A 24,030-nucleotide genomic window follows, 5' to 3' on the forward strand; every position below is an offset into this window, starting at 1 on the left:
TTGTTTGGGAACACACCTACATCAGGGGTCCTTGTAGATCTGTATAAATACATCGCACTTTAGACAGATAATCAGAGGGATTCCGACCAGAGGGCATCGCCACCATTGCTGATATCGATGCTGCAGTCGTCTTGACGCTGACCCAGTCTTCGTGTCCCTGCGGAGTCTGAGATAGAGACCTCATTCCAAGGTAACAAGGGTTGGGGGCTCCTCTCATGGACACGGCATTGGCAGATTAAGTTTAGCAAACCCAGCTCTCCTTTAGGTAGGAGGTTAGGCCTCTCACATTAGGGTATTAGAGCATATTACATCTCGTATGTCTTTCTTATGCATTGAACAAAATGGTTGAAATAATGACTCTCGTCTTCACAATTCTGTTTCTTGCATTATTAATTATCCTAATCATTGCAGCCCATACAACATATCGCAAATTGCAATTGTGTTAAATAAAAACTATTGAAACTTTACTGCATCTTTGTCATTGCCTGTGTTTGTATGAGACATGATATATCTGTGAGAAAGGGGTAATCTCCGTTTAACCACGTCACTCCCTGAGATGTCTTATTTTCGAGTCCATGCATAAAGGCTGCCACAAATCAACTTTTACTATTGTGTTTCTGGTGAGGTGCTGCTAGTGAGCCGGTAAGGTTGGGACAACAGTTGCGACTTGTTGTAGGATATGCATAGTCGCCTACAAACAAAAGTACTGTCATCCTTTAACCAGCAGTCTTGCCCAGAGCAAGAGTCCAAACAATGACACCACTAAAAACCTCACAGTGTGAGGAAGAGGTGAAGCTTTGGCAGGGGAGTGGGCTCATTCCGAGAAGCACCTAGGAGGTACTTATGGCCCCACCCAGGCCCCAAACCCCTCCTCAAAGAAAAAAAGAAAACAAAAACTTGCAGAGTCAGCTGCTGATGTTCTGGGATGCTTTCTCAACCATTATTGGAAATCAGCAGTTAAAAGCCTTCAAAAACGAGAAGAAAACCACTATTTACAGTGAAGGGGGAGCCAATATCGTGTGTCACATGGTGGTACCATGTGAGTTGGCAGGTCTGGTACTGCAGGTTCTCCCACACCCGTAGCCCCAACGACACAGCAGAGTTCTGCAGATAGTGCAGGAACAGTATAGAGCTCATAGAGGGTTGTTCAGAGCGGACAACAGAAGGATACGTTGAGTGTAGCACTTTGTAGAAGCATGTTTTGAGAGTGTTATAGAGAGAGTAGAAAGATGGGGTGGTGGCGTGGTAGGTTTTGTGGGAGGTAAAATGGTGTATTGACAGTATATGGAGGTGAGGCATGCAGGGGTTTGTGGCAGGTGAAAAGATGTACCAAGAGTACCTGGAAAGTGCTGTGGTTTTTCCCAGGTGAAAGGAGCTTGCAGAATGGGAACTGTGCAAAGACTGGAGAGCCCTGCAGAGAGCTGTAGTATAGTAGCCTGGCCTGTGAAGATGTGTGCTATGCAAGGATTGGAGGGCTGTGCTGTGAGTGGTGCACTATGCAGAAAGTGAAGGTCTTCAAAAAGTTGAGCATTGTGGTGAGTGGAATACTTTACAGAGAATGGAACTTTAGTAGAACAATGAGAACGCGCTGCTGGTCCTGTACTTTCCAAGGGGACCCCGAACCACTCCGCTGTGCGCCAGGAGGTGCGGTCGTAGGGGGAGGAGCCAAACCCCCCCGTACCACATAGCGCCATCTCCTCTACGCGGCGCGGGATGCGCTTCTGGTCCTGTACTTTCCAAGGGGACCCGGAACCACTCCGCTGTGCGCCAGGAGGCACAGTCATAGGTAGAGGAGGCAAACCCCCTCACGCTACATAGCACCATCTCCTCTACGCGGCGCAGGATGCGCTTCTAGTCCCATACTTTCCAAGGGAACCCAGAACCACTCAGCTGTGCACCAGGAGGCGCCGTCATGGGGGGAGGAGCCAAACCCCCTCGCGCTACATAGCGCCATCTCTACGCGGCACGGGACAAGCTGCTGGTCCTGTACTTTCCAAGGGGACCCGGAACCACTCAGCTGTGTCCCAGGAGGTGCGGTCATAGGAGGAGGAGCCAAACCCCCTCGCGCTACATAGCGCCATCTCCTCTACGCGGCGTGGGACATGCTGCTGGTTCTGTACTTTCCAAGGGAACACAGAACCACTCAGCTGTGCGCCAGGAGGCGCAGTCATAGGGGGAGAAGCCAAACCCCCTCGCGCTACTCAGCGCCATCACCTCTACGTGGCGTGGGATGCGCTGCTGGTCCGTACTTTCCAAGGGGACCCGGAACCACTCAGCTGTGCAGCAGGAAGCGCGGCCATAGGAGACGGAGCCAAAACCCCTCGTGCTACATAGCGCCATCTCCTCTACGCAGCGTGGGCCGCACCCAGGCAAAGTCTGGGCCAAGGGCAGGTCCATCCGCGCCCGTCAGAGCCAGGAAGAGGCAGGGCAGGGCCACCTCTCTTGCTCCTGTCCCTTGACTTTTAGGTTTTCTTCCTCCCCTCTTGAGCTGTGACATCTGCCACCTAAGGAGCCTCACCCCCAGGAGACTGGTTTATTATTCTTCGTGGGTGCCTCAGCGCACTCCTGTTGTGAACCATGCCTCCCAGTGCTGTTTGTGGCTGATTGAGGATGAACGCCCTTTGGGAAAGGTTCCATGAACTAAAGATAGAGTCTTGATTTCTGATTTTCCCGTTCTGAACCCTAAGGATGGGGAAACGTAAGGCAAAGGGGAACCCGACTGTGGGTGCAGTTTCATCAAAAGTGCCCAAATTGCACAAAACTTCCCGCACCTCCCCTACCTGTGTCACCAACGACATTGACTAATTGACTGAAGAAGTAGAGTCCTTGCTGAAGGGGAATAGTAAGCGATCTTTTGAGGGGTCGAAAACTGGTTCACTATCATCCTTTTTAAAACCTAAAATCCCTATTAAGGGTGACTCAGATTGCATAAAAGTCCCTATGGATTCTCTCCCTATGCAACAGGAACCTGAAGACTCTAATTTAGCATCTTCAAACTCTAACCCCTTATCCACCAACATTGAGAACATTATATTTTGCAGTGCTATTATCAATGAAATCCCTTGCTCTAATCGTTTTTTGCCATTGGGAGGACGTGAAAAACTGATAGATTCCAGCAACCTTGACTCAATCTCGAAAATATCCAACTCTGAGCCCGTTGGTCCCGCCTCCTTCGAGGACGCGGTTACCACTATTTCTAGCCTAGGAGATGAGGTAAAGGTCCTGAAACAAATGCTGATGGAGACCCTGAACCTCCTTCGACCTATTGGAGGGAAGTGGAACAATGGAGACCCTTACAGAGAAGGCACGAATTCTATGCTCTCTACTCGTACTTATCGGAGAAACATGGTAAATAAGGATTTTCCTAGGCATGATGTTGGGTCTAGTCAACCTCCGGCTAGTCTCAACTAGTCTCGGCTAATGTACAAAAGTGCTCGCTACCCAGGTCCCACTCTTATGGGAGTTTGGTATGTGATTCTTCCAATGCCTTGCCAGGTTCCAAGCATAACATCAACCGTTATCCAATCTATATGTGTAAAGTACCAGTAGTTTCCCCTACCAAAAGAGAAGATAGCTTTCACTAAAGAACAACATTGTTAATTAGATAAGGCATGTTAGGCAATGTTGATCTATTACATACTCAGATATAATTTCAGTTAAGCACTACCCATAGAATCCAGGGAACTGGGACACTGTAAAGCTTATGCTCATTTGCTCCAAGTTGGTTAAAGGGCTATCGTCATTGGAGATGCACAATCCACTTAGAAGTGGCTCATCCATTGTTTTCTAGAATTCCCGGCCGGAGAGAGGAATATTGGTCCAGGAGGCACCCTCTAATATGAGTATTGGGCAAGAAAAGATGAGATCTACGATTCCAGTGTCTTTGGTGAAGACGGACCCTTTGACTACTGTGAAAGAATGTGCAGTCCTGTCAGGAAGACAGAATCCAATGGGAGGATAGCAAGCCTCACAGATCAAGGGGGCCCTATTGTCGCGATCAATGGGCCTAACAATAGGGGTCATAATACTCCAACCCCAAGTGTAATTAATTAATGTGCCATCTGCTACGGGCCCCTTGACCAATTTCCCTCATATGAAGGAGAACCCTGAGACGCCTGGTACGGAATGCCTAGACTTTGCAAGGACATAGATTGCCTCAAGAACTTTTCAATCAGCTGATCTTTCCGATATTGACTGACTGTGCCCTTCTCCTATTTTTTCCCTCAATAACTCATATTCCAATGGGGGCACATCTCTGAAAGAATCCCAAACACACACCGAATTGTTTCCTTTTATGACTTCTCTCCTTGCAAAAGATCAAAACTTGGCTGGTAGCTACGAGCAATCAAATTTAACCCTTAACCTTAGGACACTTCCAAGAGAGTCTGGGTCCCTTAGGACTATTAATTCTGCACTAATCTCCTGGAATGTAGCTGGTATACGTAATAAACTTATTGACGAGGACTGGGGGCAGTTCATAGATAATTTTACCATTTGTCTACTCCAGGAAAAATGAGCTACTTCAAATGTTTATAGACATGGGTTTACCTAGTTTTGTAAGAAGGCTAGAACCATCTGTATCAGGGCAAGCAGGTGGGGATCTTCTCACCTGGATAAAAATCTCCCTGGCGGGTGAACTGGAAGAAATGTTTGTTGACTCACTCGATATATTGGTTGTCGCAATTAAGCTGAAGCATGGACCTAGGCTTTTATGTGTTAATATTTACAATAGACCGGGTGCCCTGAGCCAATCGTCTAATACCATTAGTGTGCTGAATGCCTTGGTCTCGGAATTATCTCCATCACATTTTATCATCATAGCAGGGGATTTAAATGTGTCCTTGGAGTCAGATTCCCTCTTTTCTGAGTTAACCCAGACAGAGAATCTCATGTGGGGAATTCCAAATTTTTCATCGTTAAGCGAGCAACCTAAAGCTTATACCAGGGCCCTCCAAGTCATCGACCTTATGATAATGCATGGTCTCCGGTCAGGCAATGGTTGTTTTCCCTCCGATTTCCCCGCAAAACCCACGTTTTTTTAGAAGGTCTTATAGTAGCTCTATCGACTATGTGCTCATTGATGTAAGAATATGGCATGAATTTAAAGATCTTAGCGTGGGTGAGCAATGTAATAGCAATCACTCCCCTATTCTGGTGGAGGGTCCTAGGTGGTTTTCCACAGTAAATAACAACCAACGAGACTATGAGGGCATGCCACCCATTACGGTGTCTAACAACAAACATGCCACAAAATGTGAATCTTTTATAAATTCTAATGCCTTAGTGGTTAAATTGCACAATTTAGTCTCATTCAATAAATTACTAGCTACATCTCTTATGTGCAATCCAACCCTAATTATGGCAACCCACATAGAACTTTTTCCCTACTTAAAAGATCTAATCTCCAGAGCGAGTAAGGGAAGGTTGCAGCCAAGAGACGGTAATCGTAAATGGTTCAATAAAGCATGTAGAGTGGCTAAGGGTAGTCTCTTGGATGCAATACGCTCAAAAGATAAAGAAAGGATAATTCTTGCAAGGCGTGAGTACGCTCTGAATAAAGACCAGCAAGAATAAATGGGTAGCGTCAACCTGGCAGGAATTACTATTAGCAGCTAACCAAAACAACTCCAAGCGGTTTTGGTCACTGATTGCTCATGAAGAATGGAATGTAAACCCTAAACCTGACTGCCATATTCCTGCTGATGTTTAGTTGCATTATTTTACTGTTCTTTATAAACAGGAGATTGTGCCTTCTCAAAGCTTAATTAGCATTGCAAAGACTACTAGTCCGTGCGCTGGCACGCTTATACCGTTTACTTTAGAAAAGACTGTGTCAGCTATTAGAGCGCAAAAATCAGGTAAGACATCTGGCCTAGATGGAATTCCATCAGATTTGTACAAGTCCTATCTAAGTTTTTGGGGAACTTATATAAACAATGTGTCCAATGCAGTTGTGGTGGGCTGTACTCCCCTTCGTTCCTGGAAGGGTGCAATAATTGTTCCAATTCATAAAAAAGCGGATAGATCAATCCTGGGAAACTACAGACCCATATGTCTTTTAGATAATTTGCAGAAAACTTTTTCCTACCAAGTCTTACGTAGGTTCCAGGATTGGCTGGAGGAAAATGTTATCCCACCTCCATGCGGGTTTTAGACAGAAGACCAGTACAGTAGACCAGGTCTTCCGCTTTCTTTCAATTAAATGGAAAACTGTCGTCCTGGACACTGGAAGACTTTTAGTCACTATTGTGGATCTCAAGTCTGCCTATGATCTGGTCCTACAAGATAAATTATGGGAGGTCGTGGGTAGGGCAGGCATCCCAAGCCCTTTGATAAACTTGATCCAGGAGTTGTATTCTGATAGTTTTGCCATAGTAAGGTGGGGTATGAATGGCGAACTGACAGGAGAAATTTCATTACAGAAGGGGGTGAGACAGGGATGTGTGCTGGCTCCTACACTCTTTTTACTTTTTATAAATGCTTGTAACCCCTATCTCCATAACTGTGAAAATTATGCTCCAAAACTGAGTGATGTAAAGAACCCCTGCCTCCTGTTTCAGACGACACCCTCCTCCTCTCCCAAACTGCTTATGGTCTTAATAGTCTCCTTGAGAGATTTTTGGGGTTTTGTAGGGATTTTGGCATACAAATTAATGCCACCAAAACAAAATATATGGTGTTTGGTGCCCTTTAATGCACAGTGAAGAAAGGGATATTATTGGATGGAAATATTTTAGAAAACGTTTCAGACTTTGACTATCTGGGAATAAGGTTGGAGGAGTCTCACAAGTGGAAAGCCCAATCGTTAAAAAGTATTTTGTCTTTCAAACAAAAAGCAGGAGGCATTCTGAGATTTGCCAGTAGATCCCCTAGCTTTTCCATTACACCAGCAATGGAGATGTACAAAAGCCAAGCTAGAGGAGGAGTACTTTATGGTGCAGAGCTATGGGGGCATGGCAATTTTTTAGACTTAGAGAGAGCAGAGAACTTTTTTTCTCAAGGCCCTGTTAAAAATCCCTTTGAGCTCCCCCACACTTCCCATTCAAATGGATTTGAACTTACATTCGATTGTGGATATAGCCGCCATGAGACCACTGCAGTATTGGATAAGATTATGTTTAACAGACGTTTTAGACCTGTACAGAATATGGTTACGAAAGGTGCTTGCTGCCCCGCATAATGAAACAATGTGCAGATACGTGAAAAAGGCCTTTTATACCCTGGGGTTAGGATCATTTTGGACAGATCCTCTGAACCTTACAAAGAGCGCTATTCCAACTCTGAAGGACGCATATTGGATGAATCGGATAGTTGCCCAGCTGGCTTCAGTCTCGCCCTTAAGTTTAACTGATAGTTTTCTATTAGTTAAATGCCATTAAGAATTTGAGCCCTATCTTGACATGATCTTGGTAACTCAGGCACGTACACTTTACACTGGGTTCAGAATTGGTTCCCTACTGCTTCGGATTTTACCTCTAGATGGGAGCAATCAGAGTGTCGCGTAGACCTCTGCCCGATGTGATGCACGACTACAGAGAATATTTCCCATGTCTTATTCCACTGTCTGGCGTATCATAGGCAGAGGGTGTGCTGGATTAGGCCTCTATGCAAATCCTTGGGTATTAGAGATTGGCCCTTGGCCCTCAGGATTTGTAGATCAAATCCGCATGGGACTGTGGCATGTGCGTTGGCAAAATGTTTAGAGGCAATATGGCATATCAGATCGAAATTCTCGACCTCCAAAGTATACATTTTATTAAGTAGTTTATGTTGGCATTTTCTCTCTTTGTATTTTGTTAACTTATGTGTATATATATATATATATTCATATATATATATATATATATATATATATATATATATATATATATATATATATATATATATATATATTTATTTTTGGGTAGGAAATTTTAATTTTCAGGGCAACACGTCTTATGTGTAGAGTGAAATTATATCTTGTGAGCCTCTCCTACCGGCAAATAACTATAAGTTTCTATATATTGTTGCTGGTAGTTTGGGAATTAGTGTGGTGGATATAGTCCAAGCCATCCTTTTATATGAAGGATTTCATTTGTAAATATCCTTCAATTTGTTCTAATTTTGGTCTTTTAACCTGTTCTTTTGCAACTATTGCAAGACAATATATATATTGTGTATCTTGTGAAATGTTATTTATAAGCTTGCAGATTAAATTCTTTTCAATCTGTTTTTAGAACTTAATGGCGTTATTTTTTATTATAGTGAGCTTTTATTGAAGAGTGTGTGTTAAATGTGCTTTAAGGGCATTGTTTTGCCTAAATAAAGCTGCAATTGAATTGATTGAAAGATTGTGCAGGAGACTGTGGGCAGGGCAGAATTCAGTGAGAAATAGAGATTGTGTGTCGGGGGCTAAACAGTAAGCAGAAGTTAGTGTAAAGGGTAAGGGGCCGGTTTAGAAAGCTCCGGGATGTTTAGAGTTCAAATTTCTTTAGAAAATGTGGCATGTGTGCATGGAGCAGAACTACACTAAGAGAAGGGTTGTGAAAAGAATGGGGCTGTGAAGAGAGCAGTGATGTCCTGTGAGAGAAGGGCTGGGCAGTGTGCACCGCTTGAAGGAATGTGCACAGTGTTATCTTGTGCACAGAGTATGCCTGAGTATACAGGTATGCAGATAGGGTAGACCTCTTCTGGGAGTGTAGGGCTGTGCGGTAAGTGTACTGGTTGGAGTTCTGCTCTTCCCAATGGGTGTGCAGAGACTGGACATCTGTGCACGCAGCATCTAGAGAGCGGTGATTGTGCTGGGAGTCTAGAACTGTCCTTCTAATCCAATGTTGATGCACTGAACTAAGTCCTTGCATCAGAGGGTTAGAAATCTGACATCTTGGCTCTGGGGACACCCCAGATTATATCAGAACTGTGTGGGCGAAGGGCTGTTTACAGAGTTGTGCAGACAACTCAACAGATTCAGGGTTACCTGTCCGGGGATGTTTCTGCAGAGAATGGAAGACTGTATAGAACTGACCTGTGCCTGTGAAGAGGGGGAAGGGTCAGAGTAGTGCCGGTTAGTGATTGGATTGATAGAGCATTAAGTGCTGTGATGTGACGAATGACTGAAGACAGTGAAGGACTGGGATTGGAGAGCAGAGAGCTTTGCAGAGAGAGGAACTCCAGAGGTGATGTGAAGGTTGGAGCTCTGTGCAGGTATAAGGGAGCTCTAGAGGGAGTGGTAAGAGTGGAGTTCTGACCAGCGATTGGCGCTCTAGAGGGATGCAGAGGATGCAGGGCTGGGCAGAAAGAGGAGATTCAAAGGGAGGGTAGAAAGTGGAGGGCTGCCAGATAAAGGATTGCTGGAGGGAGTTGTAAAGAGAGAAGGATGCAGAATGTGAGCAGAGAGGTGTGGAAAGAGGGCAGCTCTACAGGAAGTGTGGAAAGGAAAGGGCTTGACAGAAAGAGGAGCTCTAGAAAGAGCTTAGAGAGTAAACAGCTTAGCAGAAAGAGGGGGCCGTATTTCATAAAGTGAAACCTGCAAGTTAAGACACAGGCTCTGACACAGTTTTCTCCTGTCTGGTGTTGTAAATAGTTGAAGAGCTGGAGCAGCCCTATTTTACAACTTCGGACAGTCGCAAGTGGTTGCTTATTATGGGAAATTTAAACAATCAACTATAACACAGTAGTATACACAAGAAAACATAGCGATACCGAATCCAGCAGTTCCTCAGACTCCAGCAGTGATGCAGAACCCAGTGCTGCTACAGGCTGCAGCAACAGTGCAGACCTCAGCAGCACTGCAGACAGCAGCAGCACTACAGATCCCAGCAACACTATAGCACCTGGAAGTGGTACAGACCCCAGCAGTGGTAACCCAGCAACAAAGCAGGGTAAAAACCCCAGCGTGCTGCAGAATTCAGCAATGCTCTAGACCCCAGCAGGAAGTGGCCGCTTTAGAGAGGCGCAACCGGTGTTGCAGCACCACTCACCCAGCTCAAGGGGGCGCTCTTTGCATGACAGGCAGCAGCAAGATAATAGTATTCTGCAGAGATCTGTATGCATGACATATCTTCAGGGGATGATTACAATGTCATGTTGGTTAATGCTTCCATTTTCTTACGATAATGGCATTACTCCTAGTCCTACTCCCTCGCCTTCCTTTTAATGCACTTGATGGAGACCATTTGTCTAGTCATACTTTTGACCCGTGATAAAGTATCATATAAGGCTAATAATCCTGCTGCAAAGCTCAACGTGTAACATGCAGATCCCAGATTAGTATTTTATGTTGATAACTTTTTGGGTAACTCTTTGGGTTTGCTTTTGTAACAGAGATCTTTTTGTTAGTTGGAGTTCAACAGTTACAAGCCTTCTACTATAGCACAGTGAGCTACATACAAATTGAGAGCCATAGGTTTTGTACCATATTGTCATTTCTCTCAATTTTTTTTATTCTGTGGTTGCAAAAAAAGGGTTGCCTCGAGTAGAAAAACAATGTAATAAATATGACACCCCCATTATTGTGCGAAGCTTCAAATCCTGAGTTTACCGTAAGATTTACTAACACTTTGTGCCTGGTTTGCATGAAAAAGAGGGTATAGTGTTTTGGCCCGTACTTTCCAGAACAAATCCTGACTAGTGTTGGGACAGGAGCCCAAAAGCAACACAAAGGAACAAGGCGGTACTTTACGTCAAGGATGTGTCCCATGGATGGTAGGTGGACGCTAATCCGTATCTACTAACTTTGATAGAAAGGGATTTGCAACATGAGTGGTGTAAAGTTGGGGAAAATAATTGTTTTCTTCAAACCTTTTCAACTTTGCATGTATGCTGCACTGCACAACACACAAAGAAACTGGTTAAGTGTTAAACTTTGTCAAAGCACAGAAATTTGTACAGGAGGTGTATTCTTCCAGTCTAAACCCTATGCTTGACATCTCACACACACTTGCCCTATGGTGTAAGTAAGGGTGTGTGCATTGGGGCAAATCAGCCTAAGATATGCTAGCACTAAAGGAGATGGCAACAGCACCACATCTTTGTAGATTTAGTGCTGTAGTGTGCAGTCTTTTCAATGCAGTGCAGCACAGCAGCTCAGGTTACTGCACATCGTGAAAACTTAGTAAATCTGCCATTTTGTTCCTCTACGCCAAGCACTTTTAAAATACAATGCTTACCGGTATGGATAAAACGTGACTCCTACACCTTGGAGTCTTCATGGTCTTAAATAACATTTTCTATACATTGATTTACACACTTGTATGACTCATTGTCTCTGTACAACACATTTGTGATGTAAAGCACTCTGACAGTCTATATTGCGGTGAGTAGCGCTATAAAAAATAAATGTGGGAGAGGGGCTAAGAAGAGATGAGGAGCACCACTGGTAGTAGAGAAGAAAAAGGTCATGGGGGGCCCAAAAAAGATTGTCACACCAGGCACCCCTCACGCTAAAGCCGGCCCTGCCAGCAGCACTACAGATCTCAGCAGCAATGCAGAATCCAGAAGTGCTACAGATACCAGCAGTGGTGCAGACCTCAATAGAGGTGCAGATCAAGGCAACGCTACAGATCCCAGCACCAGTGAACACTCCAGCAAAAAGGGCACAGACTTCAGCAGCAATACAGATCCCAGCAGTACTGCAGCCTCTAGCAGTGGTGCAGTTGCTGGCGGCAGCAAAGACCCCAGCAGTGGCACGGGCCCAAGCTGCACTACAGATCCCAACATCAGCCGCGTTGCACATCCCAGAAACGTTGAAGATCCCAGCAGTGGCACAGACCACAGCAGTACTACTGATCCCAGAAATTGTGCAGATCCCAACAGCAGTGCAGATTCCAGCAGCGGTGCAGACCCAGCAGTGGCAAAGTCCTTAGCAGTACTGCAGATCCCAGCAAGTGACAGACCCCAGCAGTGGTGCAGACCCCAGAGCAGTGACACACCACAGCATAGGTGCAGATCCAAGCAGAGGTGCAGATCCTAGGCACAATGAAAAACCCAGCAAAGGTACAGAGCACAGCAGCGTTACAGACCCCTCCAGCAGTGCTCATTATGAAAACACAGATCAACGCCATCTCCTCCACCTACTTCCTCACCCTGCACATGCTGCATAAGACTTTCAAATGGCTACTCCTGCACAAGATGCATGGTGACACATGCCCTGATCACCTGCCGACTGGCCTACAGCAACGAACGCTATGTAGGAATCGCCGCACACCCTCTAGAAAGACTTCAGACCATACAAAACACAGCAGCCAGACTCATCCTCAACCTTCTGCGATGAACCTACATCACGACCCACCTCAGGAAACTCCACTGGCTCCCCATACAGAAGCGATTCCAGTTCAAGGCTCAAGACAACCAAGGACCCTACCGGCTACATCAACAACCGCCCGAGCTTCCACCAACTGTCGAGGAAACTATTCTCTTCCTCCCTATCACTTGCTCATATACTCTGCATCTACTATAGCAGAAGTGGAGGACGCTCCTTCTCCCACATCGCAGCAAAGACCTGGAACAGTCTTCCCACGCAACTCAGGACCATCACTTAACTTCCGGAATTCTGAGGGCCCTTATGACCTGGCTGTTCGAAAGAGACTCCAGGATCTGCAAGCTCCTGCATACCCTATTGGGTGATTAGCCGCACTTTATAAATCTTGATTGATTTATTGATTGCCTGTTCTCTCTCAAGCAGCTGCTGTACGTTCTGATGTGCTCCATTACCAAAGCAAGCAAAACAAGTCCTTCTAACTAACAGCAGAGGCCCTCTGACATAAAGCATATTGTTAATAATTGAATCATATCAAATGAAGACAGAGAGACTCTTAGAAGCAGCTCCTTAAAAACACTCACATAACAAGAAGAAATGAAAGAAAATTAAGAAGTCAGGAAACTGATTTACCTGCAAACCTGCGGGCCCATCTCCACTCTGGAAGACAAATATAGAAAATTAAAACAGTATAAACACAGAAGGAAAATGCACAAATTTGGATCTATAATCTAAGTTTACAATTAAAAAGATATTTCATGAGTAAATGTTCTGAAATCTAATTACAAAAAAAAAGGAAATTGCCCTTACCCCTAACCAATACTTCAATCCCAAACTCCAACTGATCCCTATCCCTCACTCAAATCCTAATCCTAACTAATCCATAAACATAACCTAGTCTAGCACTATTCCTGTTAGGCGTTTGCTCTATATGAATAAATCTCCACCAACTCGGAAAGTAAGATTCCGATCGGCAAGAGGCTTGTTTAAATTTAGGGTGCTCTTTGGGGTCCTGGGCTGTGGCGCTGCTTCAATGCTGTGCACACAGATGCAAGCCTGCTCCTTGGCACTTCAGCTGACCGCTGTGCTGTATGGAGCAGCCCTTGAATTCCTTGTTTTTTGTTTGTTTGCGCATCTCCGCAGCACCACATAGGCTTTATCTTGGTCCAATATTTTGTAGAAATTTTGAGACAATGGAAGTCCTTTCCCACCAACATATAAATCAAGCCCAGAATGCCATTTAAGATCTTGTGCATCAATATACAAGTGTCTGGAAGGCAGAGCACCAACATCCCTTCAGAATAAGGTACATTGCTCCTAGCCCTCCATCACTTACCACTCAGTCCAACTAAACCTCCAAGTGGTTTCTGGAAGCAAATTGAAGAGCAGAGAATATAGACACTTCATTACCAAAGCCCAAACCTCTCTGCCCCAAGTCTCATGAGCTGCAGAGCAACATAACAAGTTCCTACTTAACTCCCAGTGCTCACCCGGTACATAGGTGGTCTTCTGAAATGCTTAAGATATATATCCTACTAATGAGTATAAGTGACATCTATGCCATTAGTTCTTAGGACACAAGGTATGGTTATTGAAACAAGTTCCTTGCCTAGGACAGGAATGTCTTTGAAACTCTGTTGCAACATTTAGAGGTAAATGCAATGATGTTAGTATTAATTTATTGTGGGCTTTTATAGTACTATGTGTTGCTTTTTGGATCCTTCAAAGGTACCAGCATACAGATAAGTGAAGTGACAGAAGAGTCTAATCTGAAGACTTGATCCTGTATCCAAAGTTCAACAATTGCACTCTTTTGTCTTTGATGGGTTCAGTTACAAATCCTGTCTGGATAGTTCTGGCGCTAACAGTTTTCAGAATTGTAAATGGTTGGGTTCAGGTTTCAAGGAAGGGGAGAGGGCACTCATAAGGTGAGCTGATGATGAGCAGAGGTTTTGGTCCGGGGGTTCTGTGCGTGGCTAACGTCTGGAGAGATTTTGCCTAAATAAGTCTTGTGGATGCCTTCATTAAAATAAATTAACCTTTTTGTTTTTCTCAAATGCACCTAGAAGTGTTCAGTACACAAAAAAATCTAAACATGCACAAAGGTATTTTTTATGTAGTTCTGAGAGGATACATTCTTTTGATGTCCTGAGGTACATAAAATATCAAGTATATTAAAATGGATTTCCTAATTAGTGTCTGGGATGGCAGGATTAGACACACAGGGGGCGCACTCCCGCCGTGCCCATTTTGACATCCCCGCTGGGCCGGTGGGCGGAACCAGAGTTTCCGCCCGCCGGCCCAGCGGGGATGTCGGCCGCAACATGGGAGATGGCTCCTAATGGAGCCGGCGGTGTTGCGGCCGTGCGACAGGTGCAGCTGCACCCGTCGCACTTTTCACTGTCTGCTATGCAGACAGTGAAAAGCTCCATGGGGCCGTGGCAGGGGGCCCAGCGACTCCCCGTTCCGCCAGCCTTTTCATGGCGGTTCCTACCGCCATGAAAAGGCTGGCAGGAGGGGGACTCGTAATCCCCTGGGCAGCGCTGCAAGCAGCACTGCCCTGGGGGATTACAACCGCCGGGACCAACGTGGCAGTAAACCGCTGGTCCCGGCGGTGCGACCGCGGTGCTTCCGCCACAGTCGTAATCCCAAGGAATGCACCGCTAGCCTGTTGGCGGTGCTTCCGACGAAACAGCAGGGTTGTAATGAGGGCCACAGAGTCTGTTCCAAACTGGCCGGCGTGTGCAGCTAGCATAATATACCACTGTCCTGGGCTGGTGCCCGAGAGGTTTATGACAACTCCCCACAGTGTGGGCACAAGACATCAGGGCAGATCAGGACACTAGCCAGCTTTTTTCTTTCACCTTTCCTGGTGCAGCACTAGAAGCTAAGTTCTGGCTCCTTAAACTTCCTCAGAGCGCGAAAATAATGTTACTTACCTTTGGTAACTATCTCTCTGGTGGATACTCTAACGTGCTCTAGATTCCTCACCTTATTAGTCTTCCCCAGGTGGATTTAGAAAATTTGCAGCAGTCCTCCCGCACCAGAGGGGGATGACTTAGCTCTAAGCCAACCTCAGCACCTCTCAGGATGAGAAGTCACAGAACCACATATGGTGCCACCTAGCAAGCTGATACCAGCTTTTGGCCCTTTTCCACACGCCTTTGTGGGCAGAGATGACCCTGACAAACTTAAAGAAAAGCAATGCACAAAACCAGCAACATAACCACTCCTCAGTCACAGGTGGATTAATACATAATGTGCATGTAGATAACAGCAGCTACCAGGACGTTTGTTACCAAAAATAAGTACTTTTTCATTTTAAGCAAGGGATCTGTGAGGGACCTGCAGATCCCTCGCCTCATAAATCAATACTCAAGCAGTATACACTGAAAACAGGTCTAAAAAAAGGAAGCAAGTTGTCTAAGCAACCAACCCTGGGCATTGACAGACAGGAAGGATTGTGAAAGATAAAACTGGATAGAAGGTATATTAGTAGCGGCACAAACAAAAGGCAATCAAGTCTAACCCAAGGGACATACCTCTGCACATCTCGAGACAATAATAACCCTAACATAGAAATCCTTAGTAGAAAAAGTCAGACACTTAGACAGTAATGCCAAGTAATGACCAGAAGCAATGGTCTGGGAGATAATAAGCAGATGGAGTCAGCAAGCAAACAACAAAGCAAAATTCATCCAAAAGGAAGTGTAGGAAGTTGGCTCTGTATGTACTATTTCAAAGTAAGAAATAGCATGCACAGAGTCCAAGGGTTCCCCTTAGAGGTAAGATAGTGGCAAAAAGAGATAATTCTAATGCTCTATTTTGTGGTAGTGTGGTCGAGCAGTAGGCTTATCAGAAGGTAGTGTTAAGCATTTGTTGTACACCCACAGGCAATAAATGAGGAACACACACTCAAAGACAATTCCAGGCCAATAGGTTTTTATATAGAAAAATATATTTTCTTAGTTTATTTTAAGAACCACAGGTTCAAGATTTACAAACAATACTTTAAATGAAAGGTATTTCACTTAGGAACTTTGAATTAGCAAAATAGCATATACAGTTTTCACACAAATGGCAATAAGCTATTCTAAAACTGGACACAGTGCAATTTTCAACAGTTCCTGGGGGAGGTAAGTGTTTGTTAGTTTTGCAGGTAAGTAAACCACCTACAGGGTTCAAAGTTGGGTTCAAGGTAGCCCACCATTCGGGGTTCAGAGCAACCCCAAAGTTACCACACCAGCAACTCAAGGCCAGTCAGGTGCAGAAGTCAAAGTGGTGCCCAAAACACATAGGCTTCAATGGAGAAGGGGGTGCCCCGGTTCCAGTCTGCCAGCAGGTAAGTACCCGTGTCTTCGGAGGGCAGACCAGGGGGGTTTTGTAGGGCACCGGGGGGGACACAAGTCAGCACAAAAAGTACACCCACAGGGGCGGCCAGGTGCAGAGTGCAAACAGGCGTCGGGTTTGCAATGTAGTTCAATGGGAGACCCAGGGGTCTCTTCAGCGAAGCAGGCAGGCGGCGGGGGAGGGGGGGGGGGCGGGTGGGGTGCTCGGGGTAGCCACCACCTGGGGAAGGGAGAGGGCCACCTGGGGGTCGCTTCTGCACTGGAGGTCGGATCCTTCAGGTCCTGGGGGCTGCGGGTGCAGAGTCTTTACCAGGCGTCGGGTTCTTTGAAGCAGGCAGTCGCGGGCAGGGGGGGCCTCTGGATTCCCTCTGCAGGCATTGCTGTGGGGGCTCAGGGGGGTCAACTCTGGCTACTCACGGGCTCGCAGTCGCCGGGGAGATCTCCCTGTAGTGTTGTTTTGCCACAAGTCGAGCCGGGTGCGTCGGGTGCAGAGTGCAAAGTCTCACGCTTCCGGCGGGAACGCGTGTTCTTTAAAATTTGTTTCTTTGTTGCAAAGTTGTTTCTTCTTTGGAGCACAGCCGCTGTCCTCGGGAGTTCTTATGTCCTTTTAGATGCAGGGTAGTCCTCTGAGGCTTCAGAGGTCGCTGGACCCTGTGGAACGCGTCGCTGTTGCAGTTTTTCTTGAAGTGGGAGACAGGCCGGTAGAGCTGGGGCCAAAGCAGTTGGTGTCTCCGTCTTCTCTGCAGGTTTTTCAGCTCAGCAGTCTTTCTTCGTCTTAGGTTGCAGGAATCTCGTTTCCTAGGTTCTGGGGAGCCCCTAAATACTGAATTTAGGGATGTGTTTAGGTCTGGGAGGGCAGTAGCCAATGGCTACTGTCCTTGAGGGTGGCTACACCCTCTTTGTGCCTCCTCCCTGAGGGGAGGGGGGCACATCCCTATTCCTATTGGGGGAATCCTCCAAAATCAAGATGGAGGATTTCTAAAGGCAGGGGCACCTCAGGTCATGACACCTTAGGGGCTGTCCTGACTGGTGGGTGACTCCTCCTTGTTTTTCTCATTATCTCTCCTGGACTTGCCGCCAAAAGTGGGGGCTGTGTCCAGGGGGCGGGCATCTCCACTAGCTGGAGTGCCCTGGGGCATTGTAACACGAAGCCTGAGCCTTTGAGGCTCACTGCTAGGTGTTACAGTTCCTGCAGGGGGGTAGGTGTAAAGCACGTCCACCCAGAGCAGGCTTTTGTTTCTGCCCTCAGAGAGCACAAAGGCCCTCACCACATGGGGTCTGAAACTCGTCTCTCAGCAGCAGGCTGGCACAGACCAGTCAGTCCTGCACTGAACAATTGGGTAAAATACAGGGGGCATCTTTTTAATAAATCCAACACTGGCATCAGTGTGGGTTTAATATTCTGAGAAGTTTGATACCAAACTGCCCAGTATTCAGTGTAGCCATTATGGAGCTGTGGAGTTCGTTTTTGACAGACTCCCAGACCATATACTCTTATGGCTACCATGCACTTACAATGCCTAAGGTTTTGCTTAGACACTGTAGGGGCCAAGTGCTGATGCACCTATGCCCTCACCTGTGGTATAGTGCACCCTGCCTTAGGGCTGTAAGGCCTGTTAGAGGGGTGACTTACCTATGCCATAGGCAGTGAGGTTGGCATGGCACCCTGAGGGGAGTACCATGTCAACTTAGTCATTTTCTCCCCACCAGCACACACAAGCTGGCAAACAGTGTGTCTGTGCTGAGTGAGGGGTCCCTAGGGTGGCATAAGACATGCTGCAGCCCTTAGAGACCTTCCCTGGCATCAGGACCCTTGGTACCATGGGTACCAGTTACAAGGGACTTACCTGGATGCCAGGGTTGTGCCAATTGTGGAGCCAATGGTACATTTTAAGTGAAAGAACACTGGTGCTGGGGCCTGGTTAGCAGGGTCCCAGCACACTTCTCAGTCAAGTCAGCATCAGTATCAGGCAAAAAGTGGGGGGTAATTGCAACAGGGAGACATTTCCTTACTGGAAGGAAAGGGAACATTCAATACCCCAACCGTTCTGAATCAGAGGAAAGCAATGGCAAACACAATTGGTACTTCCAAGTAAGACATATCACTTGCTGCTAACAAAAGGCAGCAACTACCAAAAGGAATCTGATTCATCAGCTGAACAAAGGTTCAAACATTAAGTATGCCAGCAGAAAGGAAAGCTACAAAGCAACAAGGGGAAAATGTGTTAGCTGCTAGATACTCAAACATTCAACAGACACTGGAGAGTCAATGGTGTTTCCAATGTGCAGGCAGTTCCGAATCCTGCACTTAGCAAACAACAACGTGGTAACTGAGTCAAGATACCTGCTCCCTCAAAGATATGCGCAAATGGGGATCCCATGACCTATATAAATGTTTAAAGGAAATTGCACCATATCCAAAAACGCTGTCAAAACTCATATAAACATCAACTACAGAAAACATCAACAAATACAAAGTGAACACAAGGTTACAGAACCTTGGTCAACTGGGCTACCAAGGAGAGTGATGGATTGCCATCAGCCAGAGACCAAACTAAACTTGCCTTTGAAGTAACTGCAGATCAGTGATCAAGACTAAGTACTGCCCTACCGAACGGTATTGTTACAAACTGGAGCAGTCATCAATCAGAGCTGCCAAGGTTTTCCACAGAGGAAAGTCAAGAAGACTTCATAATGTATGCAATGACCAGATGGCAAACAGAGGCTACAAAGTGGTGAAGGAGCCCAATAATGGGTAAGCAGCACACAGCATGCCAAACCAGCAATGACGTGCCACATCCTTCCACTACAGCCAGACAGAATATGCTGAAGGATATAACAAATAGTACTAGAGAAGCAATTAAAGAAGAGCACTAAACTCAGAAATTGAATCATCTGTCCAATTATTTACCTAAACAGAGCAGAAAAACAGAAGCACCAAACCCTGGAACAGGACCCCAAGGAGGTTACTCCTCAACAACAACTTGCCACAAATACAAGCGTAGCATTAAGGGGGTGGGACTACATGACCTGGAAGGCAAAGGAACAAGCTGCATTATGGCACCTTATTCCAGCCCAAGTAGATCTGATGCACTGCAGAAACTCCTACCAGAATTAGGACACAGCTTCCAAGAACAAGAAGGACAAGGTACATTTTACAGCCACAACACACATGGTTACAGATGCACTAGACCATTGCAAATGAGTGTTCAAATGCAGAAGATCTTTTAGGGACTCCACAAGACATGACATTCCCCATCGGCAGTAGATAACGGGCGACTGTTTTCTTAATGTTCAACAGAAGTGCATCTTCTATGCGGCTCTTGAACAACTGTCTGCTTCTCCATGCCTCCTCTAGGACGTCTGTATAGAAGTCAGCAACCAGGAAGGAATATGTCAGTCTGGACCCCTCTAAAACTTGCTCAGCTCCTGCTGAGAGGCCGTAAAGGTTCAATCTAGCAAGTCACTCTGTACAACCGTTGGAACACCAAACCTGGCATAAAGGCCAGAGCTATGGTGCACTGTAGGCTTTGTGAGTGCAAAATTATTTCATGCATCAGGCCCTAAGTGGAGAAACCCAATAAATAATATCCACCATACCCTGAACTTTATAAACAGTTTGGGTGGATATCCGTGCAAGTTTTCTGCCCAAGACCAATGAGGCGAGCTACTGAAAGGAGGGTGATAGCAGAACACTCCTCTAAATTCAGCTTCAAGACAATTTGAGATATGTAGTGCAATGTCCTTATTATTTATGGGAACCGAAGTCACACATCACTTGGTATAGAAGTGGCGGCTGACAGAGGTGAGCGCGTTTTTGTGTGCACTGCCGTTGTTTTCTCCAATCTCGTTTTAAGATTATTGGTTTGTATTAAATGCTTTTAGTATTTTAATGAACTGTTTTTATGAATTTGAATGATTAATTGAATTTGAATCTGAAACTGTCATTACTAGAAAGTTACGCGCTGCTTTTTTAAAATATTTTTCCCACTCACCGCTTGATTATTTTATTCTAAAGGTGCTTCTTTCACCATTTTGGGGGACAGTTTTTCTGGAGGGCGGTCGGGAGGAGGCTTATTCCTCTTTCCGGCGGTTTTTACTATTTAGGATTCTTGGGGGCAGGAAGTTGGGCTGACTAGAACCCACTTCCGGTTTGCAGGTCGGCAGAAACCGCGGTGTGCGGTATAGTTGTTCTGCCTCTTCTAGGGGGATAAAATGAGGGCTGAAACGCGGCCGCGCCGCTGGCGCGCCGAAGGCGCGCCAAAGGCAAGCCCGTCTGCGCCGGTACGGGCCTGAGGGCCAGGGACCCTATGTCTTGCACTTCAAAGTACAGGTATACTATTACGGAACTTAAGAATTTGGCAGGCCCCCGATGTATGAACACACTCACTATGGATGTTGCTCATACCTGGAAATGCGCACAGTGTAATTGGAGTGCATTAACTTCTTCTGTGGCGGGAAGGCAGACTACTCAGGGAGTGTGGGGTGGAGGAGGCAACAACATAGTACACGCCTCAGGCAAATGTACTAGGGACTTTAAATCGACGGGCTCTTTTGCCCTTATTAATGTTAGATCCCTCCCCAAACATAAATTTGAAATTAATGAACTAATTTCCTCCCTGAATATTGACTGCCTTTTCCTGACAGAACCTTGGGCAAGGCCAGACTCTGATCCCGATTTTATTGCGGCGGCCCCCATGGGCTTTTCCTTCTATAGAGTGGATAGGAATACAGGCAGAGGAGGAGGCTTGGCTATAATATGTAGATCTGAGCTCACTTGTACCTGGAATAATGCTAGTCATATGCCGGAGGTCTGTGAAATTATGGCATTTAAACTTTCTTTAGGCAAATCTCTTATTTTTGAAGGCTTGTTAATCTATCGACCCCCCGGCCCCACTTCCAAGTTTCTTTCAATTTGGACTTCCTTATTGGAACCGTTAATGATGGCCTCTAAAGCCATCATTCTAGGGGACTTTAATATTCATTTTGATAATATGACGGATCCGCGGGTGGTGGAATTTCTTAATTTGATGGCGGTCCTGGATTGGGTCCCAAAGAATGGGATGGCCACTCATAGAGCCGGCCATACCCTAGATGGGATTTTTGCCCACTCTGAGGTTGAAATTAATCTCCTAACATCCCTATTAGAATGGACGGATCACTCTCTCCTGACATTTAAATTTTTGGTCAGGCAGCAGCCGTCGATATCTACTCCCCAGAACAAATGGTTGAGACCATGGAAAAGTATTAAATCAGAACCTTTAGCAATCGCATTAAGGCACAATTGGAATGACCCTAAGGTATCCACTCTACCCCCTCTTGCTAGATTTAATCAGGGCATCATTCAGGCAATGGACTCGCTAGCACCGGCGAGGGCTGCGGCTCCTCGCGTTACAAAAAAACTTAATCAACCTTGGTTCTCTAAAGAGCTTAAAATATTACAAAGAAAATACCGGCAGAAAGAGCGCTGCTGGAAACTTAACCCTCGGGATGAGGAGAGAGCGAAACTTAAATCAGCTCTAAATATTTACAAAGAAGCTTGTTTGACAGCTAAATCGGATTATTTCACACTTAAAATTAGCGAGGCGGCCAATTCCTCTAAGGAACTATTTAAAACCATCAATGCCCTCACCACCCCCCTAGGTACTTCTAAAGGTGAAAATTCCCAAGACTTTTGCAACAAAGTGGCCAATTTTTTAGAACGTAAAATTCGTAACATCTACTCTAGTTTTGAGTCGGACGATGAATATGTTTACCTATCCTTACGGTCAATTGTGCCCCCATGCCAGGGATTGACACCCCATGGGTCGCTGGATGAGCCACATTTATTATCTAGGTTTAAATTGCCATCTAAAGAGGACATGCACAAGCTTTTACTTGAATGCAAATCTGGCTCCCCTATGGATCCTTGTCCTCCTGCTATCCTGCGACTTGTACCCGACTTAGTGGTACCTATGTTGACCCCTATTTTTCAGGAAGTTCTTATAACAGGTGTGTACCCCAAGGCATGGAAAGAAACTACGATCATTCCTTTAAAAAAGAAGGAAACTGGTAAACCTGACGATTTGACTAATCTACGCCCTATAGCCCTTCTTCCCTTTGCGGCTAAAATTTTAGAAAAACATCTCAATAAAGGATTAGTTGATTTCCTGTCAGCCACTAAGGGCTTAGACAGTGCGCAACATGGTTTTCGGAAATTGCATAGCACGGAATCGGCTCTCATTGCATCTTCCGACACCATACGCAGATTGGTTGATGAGGGCCAAGGGGTCTTTTTGGTTTTGCTAGATTTGTCTGCAGCATTTGATACCATCGCCCCCCATATTCTATTAGATCGTCTGCACCAGGCTGGTGTAAGAGATCAAGCTCTCAAGCTGATTGAATCCTTTCTGTCCGACAGGTGGGCTACGGTTAGTAGTGGTGATTTTAGATCCCCAGCTTATCTGCTGCCGTGTGGGGTCCCTCAGGGCTCGTCACTCAGCCCTACGCTGTTTAATGTGTACGTGGCACCGCTGGCAGAATTAATTCGTACTTTCGGCTTCATTCCCACCTTGTATGCTGATGACACTCAGATCATCATCCCTATCGATAATGATTTGGAGAAAGTGGCTATCCGCTTTAATGCTTGTATGATAGCAGTGAACAATTGGATGAGAGCCAATTGGCTAAAACTCAATTGTGAAAAAACGGAAATCCTGTGTTTCGGGATGAAGAGGGATCTCTGGTCTTCCATGTGGTGGCCGAAAGAATGCGGCACCCTCCCGGAGCCAGGATCCACCTCGAAAAACTTAGGGTTATTGTTTGATGACCAACTGTCATTTAAACCGCAGGTTAATCTGATAGTTAAGTCCTGTATGTGGATGCTGAAGAAATTAAAGAAAGTTTTCCCTTTTATTCCACCCTCCTGTAGAATTGCCGCTACTCTGGCTCTAGTCATTTCTAGATTGGACTATGTAAATGCGCTGCTGCTTAACCTGGATAAAGCATCCCTCAACAAGCTACAGGTGATGCAGAACACCGCGGCTAGGCTTGTATTGAAGTTACCTCGTGGGGCCTCTGCTAAGAGCTCCCTCAGAAGCCTTCATTGGCTTCCGGTAGCCCAGCGGCTTTCTTTCAAGGCACTCTGCATCACTCATAAAGCTGTCCATGGGATTGGGCCCAACGTTTTGACCTCCAAGCTACAATTCTATAGGCCTAATAGGCCGTTGCGGTCTGCTTCTGCCTATCGAATTCAAACCTCCCGTACTAAGAAGGCGAAATGGGGAGATAAAGCGTTTACCATCGCGGCCGCCAAAATCTGGAATTCACTCCGTTGAATCTTAGGCAAGAACATAACCATTTAAGATTTAGGAGATTGGTTAAAACGTGGCTCTTCCCGCAATAACTGGGGAGTCCCTTGGTACATGGATTCTGCCCCACCTCAGTCAGCGCTTCGATGCCCAAGGG

At 45.8% G+C, this 24,030-nt stretch overlaps 1 protein-coding gene across 4 annotated transcripts in view; it reads right to left on the reverse strand.

Annotated features, from left to right (window-relative positions):
- The window catches only part of LOC138299221 (E3 ubiquitin-protein ligase TRIM39-like), a 202,725-nt gene that overhangs the window by 123,716 nt on the left and 54,979 nt on the right, over nt 1–24,030 (reverse strand). For all 4 annotated transcript variants that reach the window (XM_069237348.1, XM_069237346.1, XM_069237347.1 and 1 more), the window contains exon 6: nt 12,869–12,895. In XM_069237348.1, the coding sequence (XP_069093449.1) occupies nt 12,869–12,895 (27 nt within the window). The remainder of the gene's footprint in view (nt 1–12,868; nt 12,896–24,030) is intronic.

Source organism: Pleurodeles waltl, chromosome 6 (assembly GCF_031143425.1).
Source record: "Pleurodeles waltl isolate 20211129_DDA chromosome 6, aPleWal1.hap1.20221129, whole genome shotgun sequence".
In the NCBI taxonomy this organism is placed as follows: domain Eukaryota; kingdom Metazoa; phylum Chordata; class Amphibia; order Caudata; family Salamandridae; genus Pleurodeles; species Pleurodeles waltl.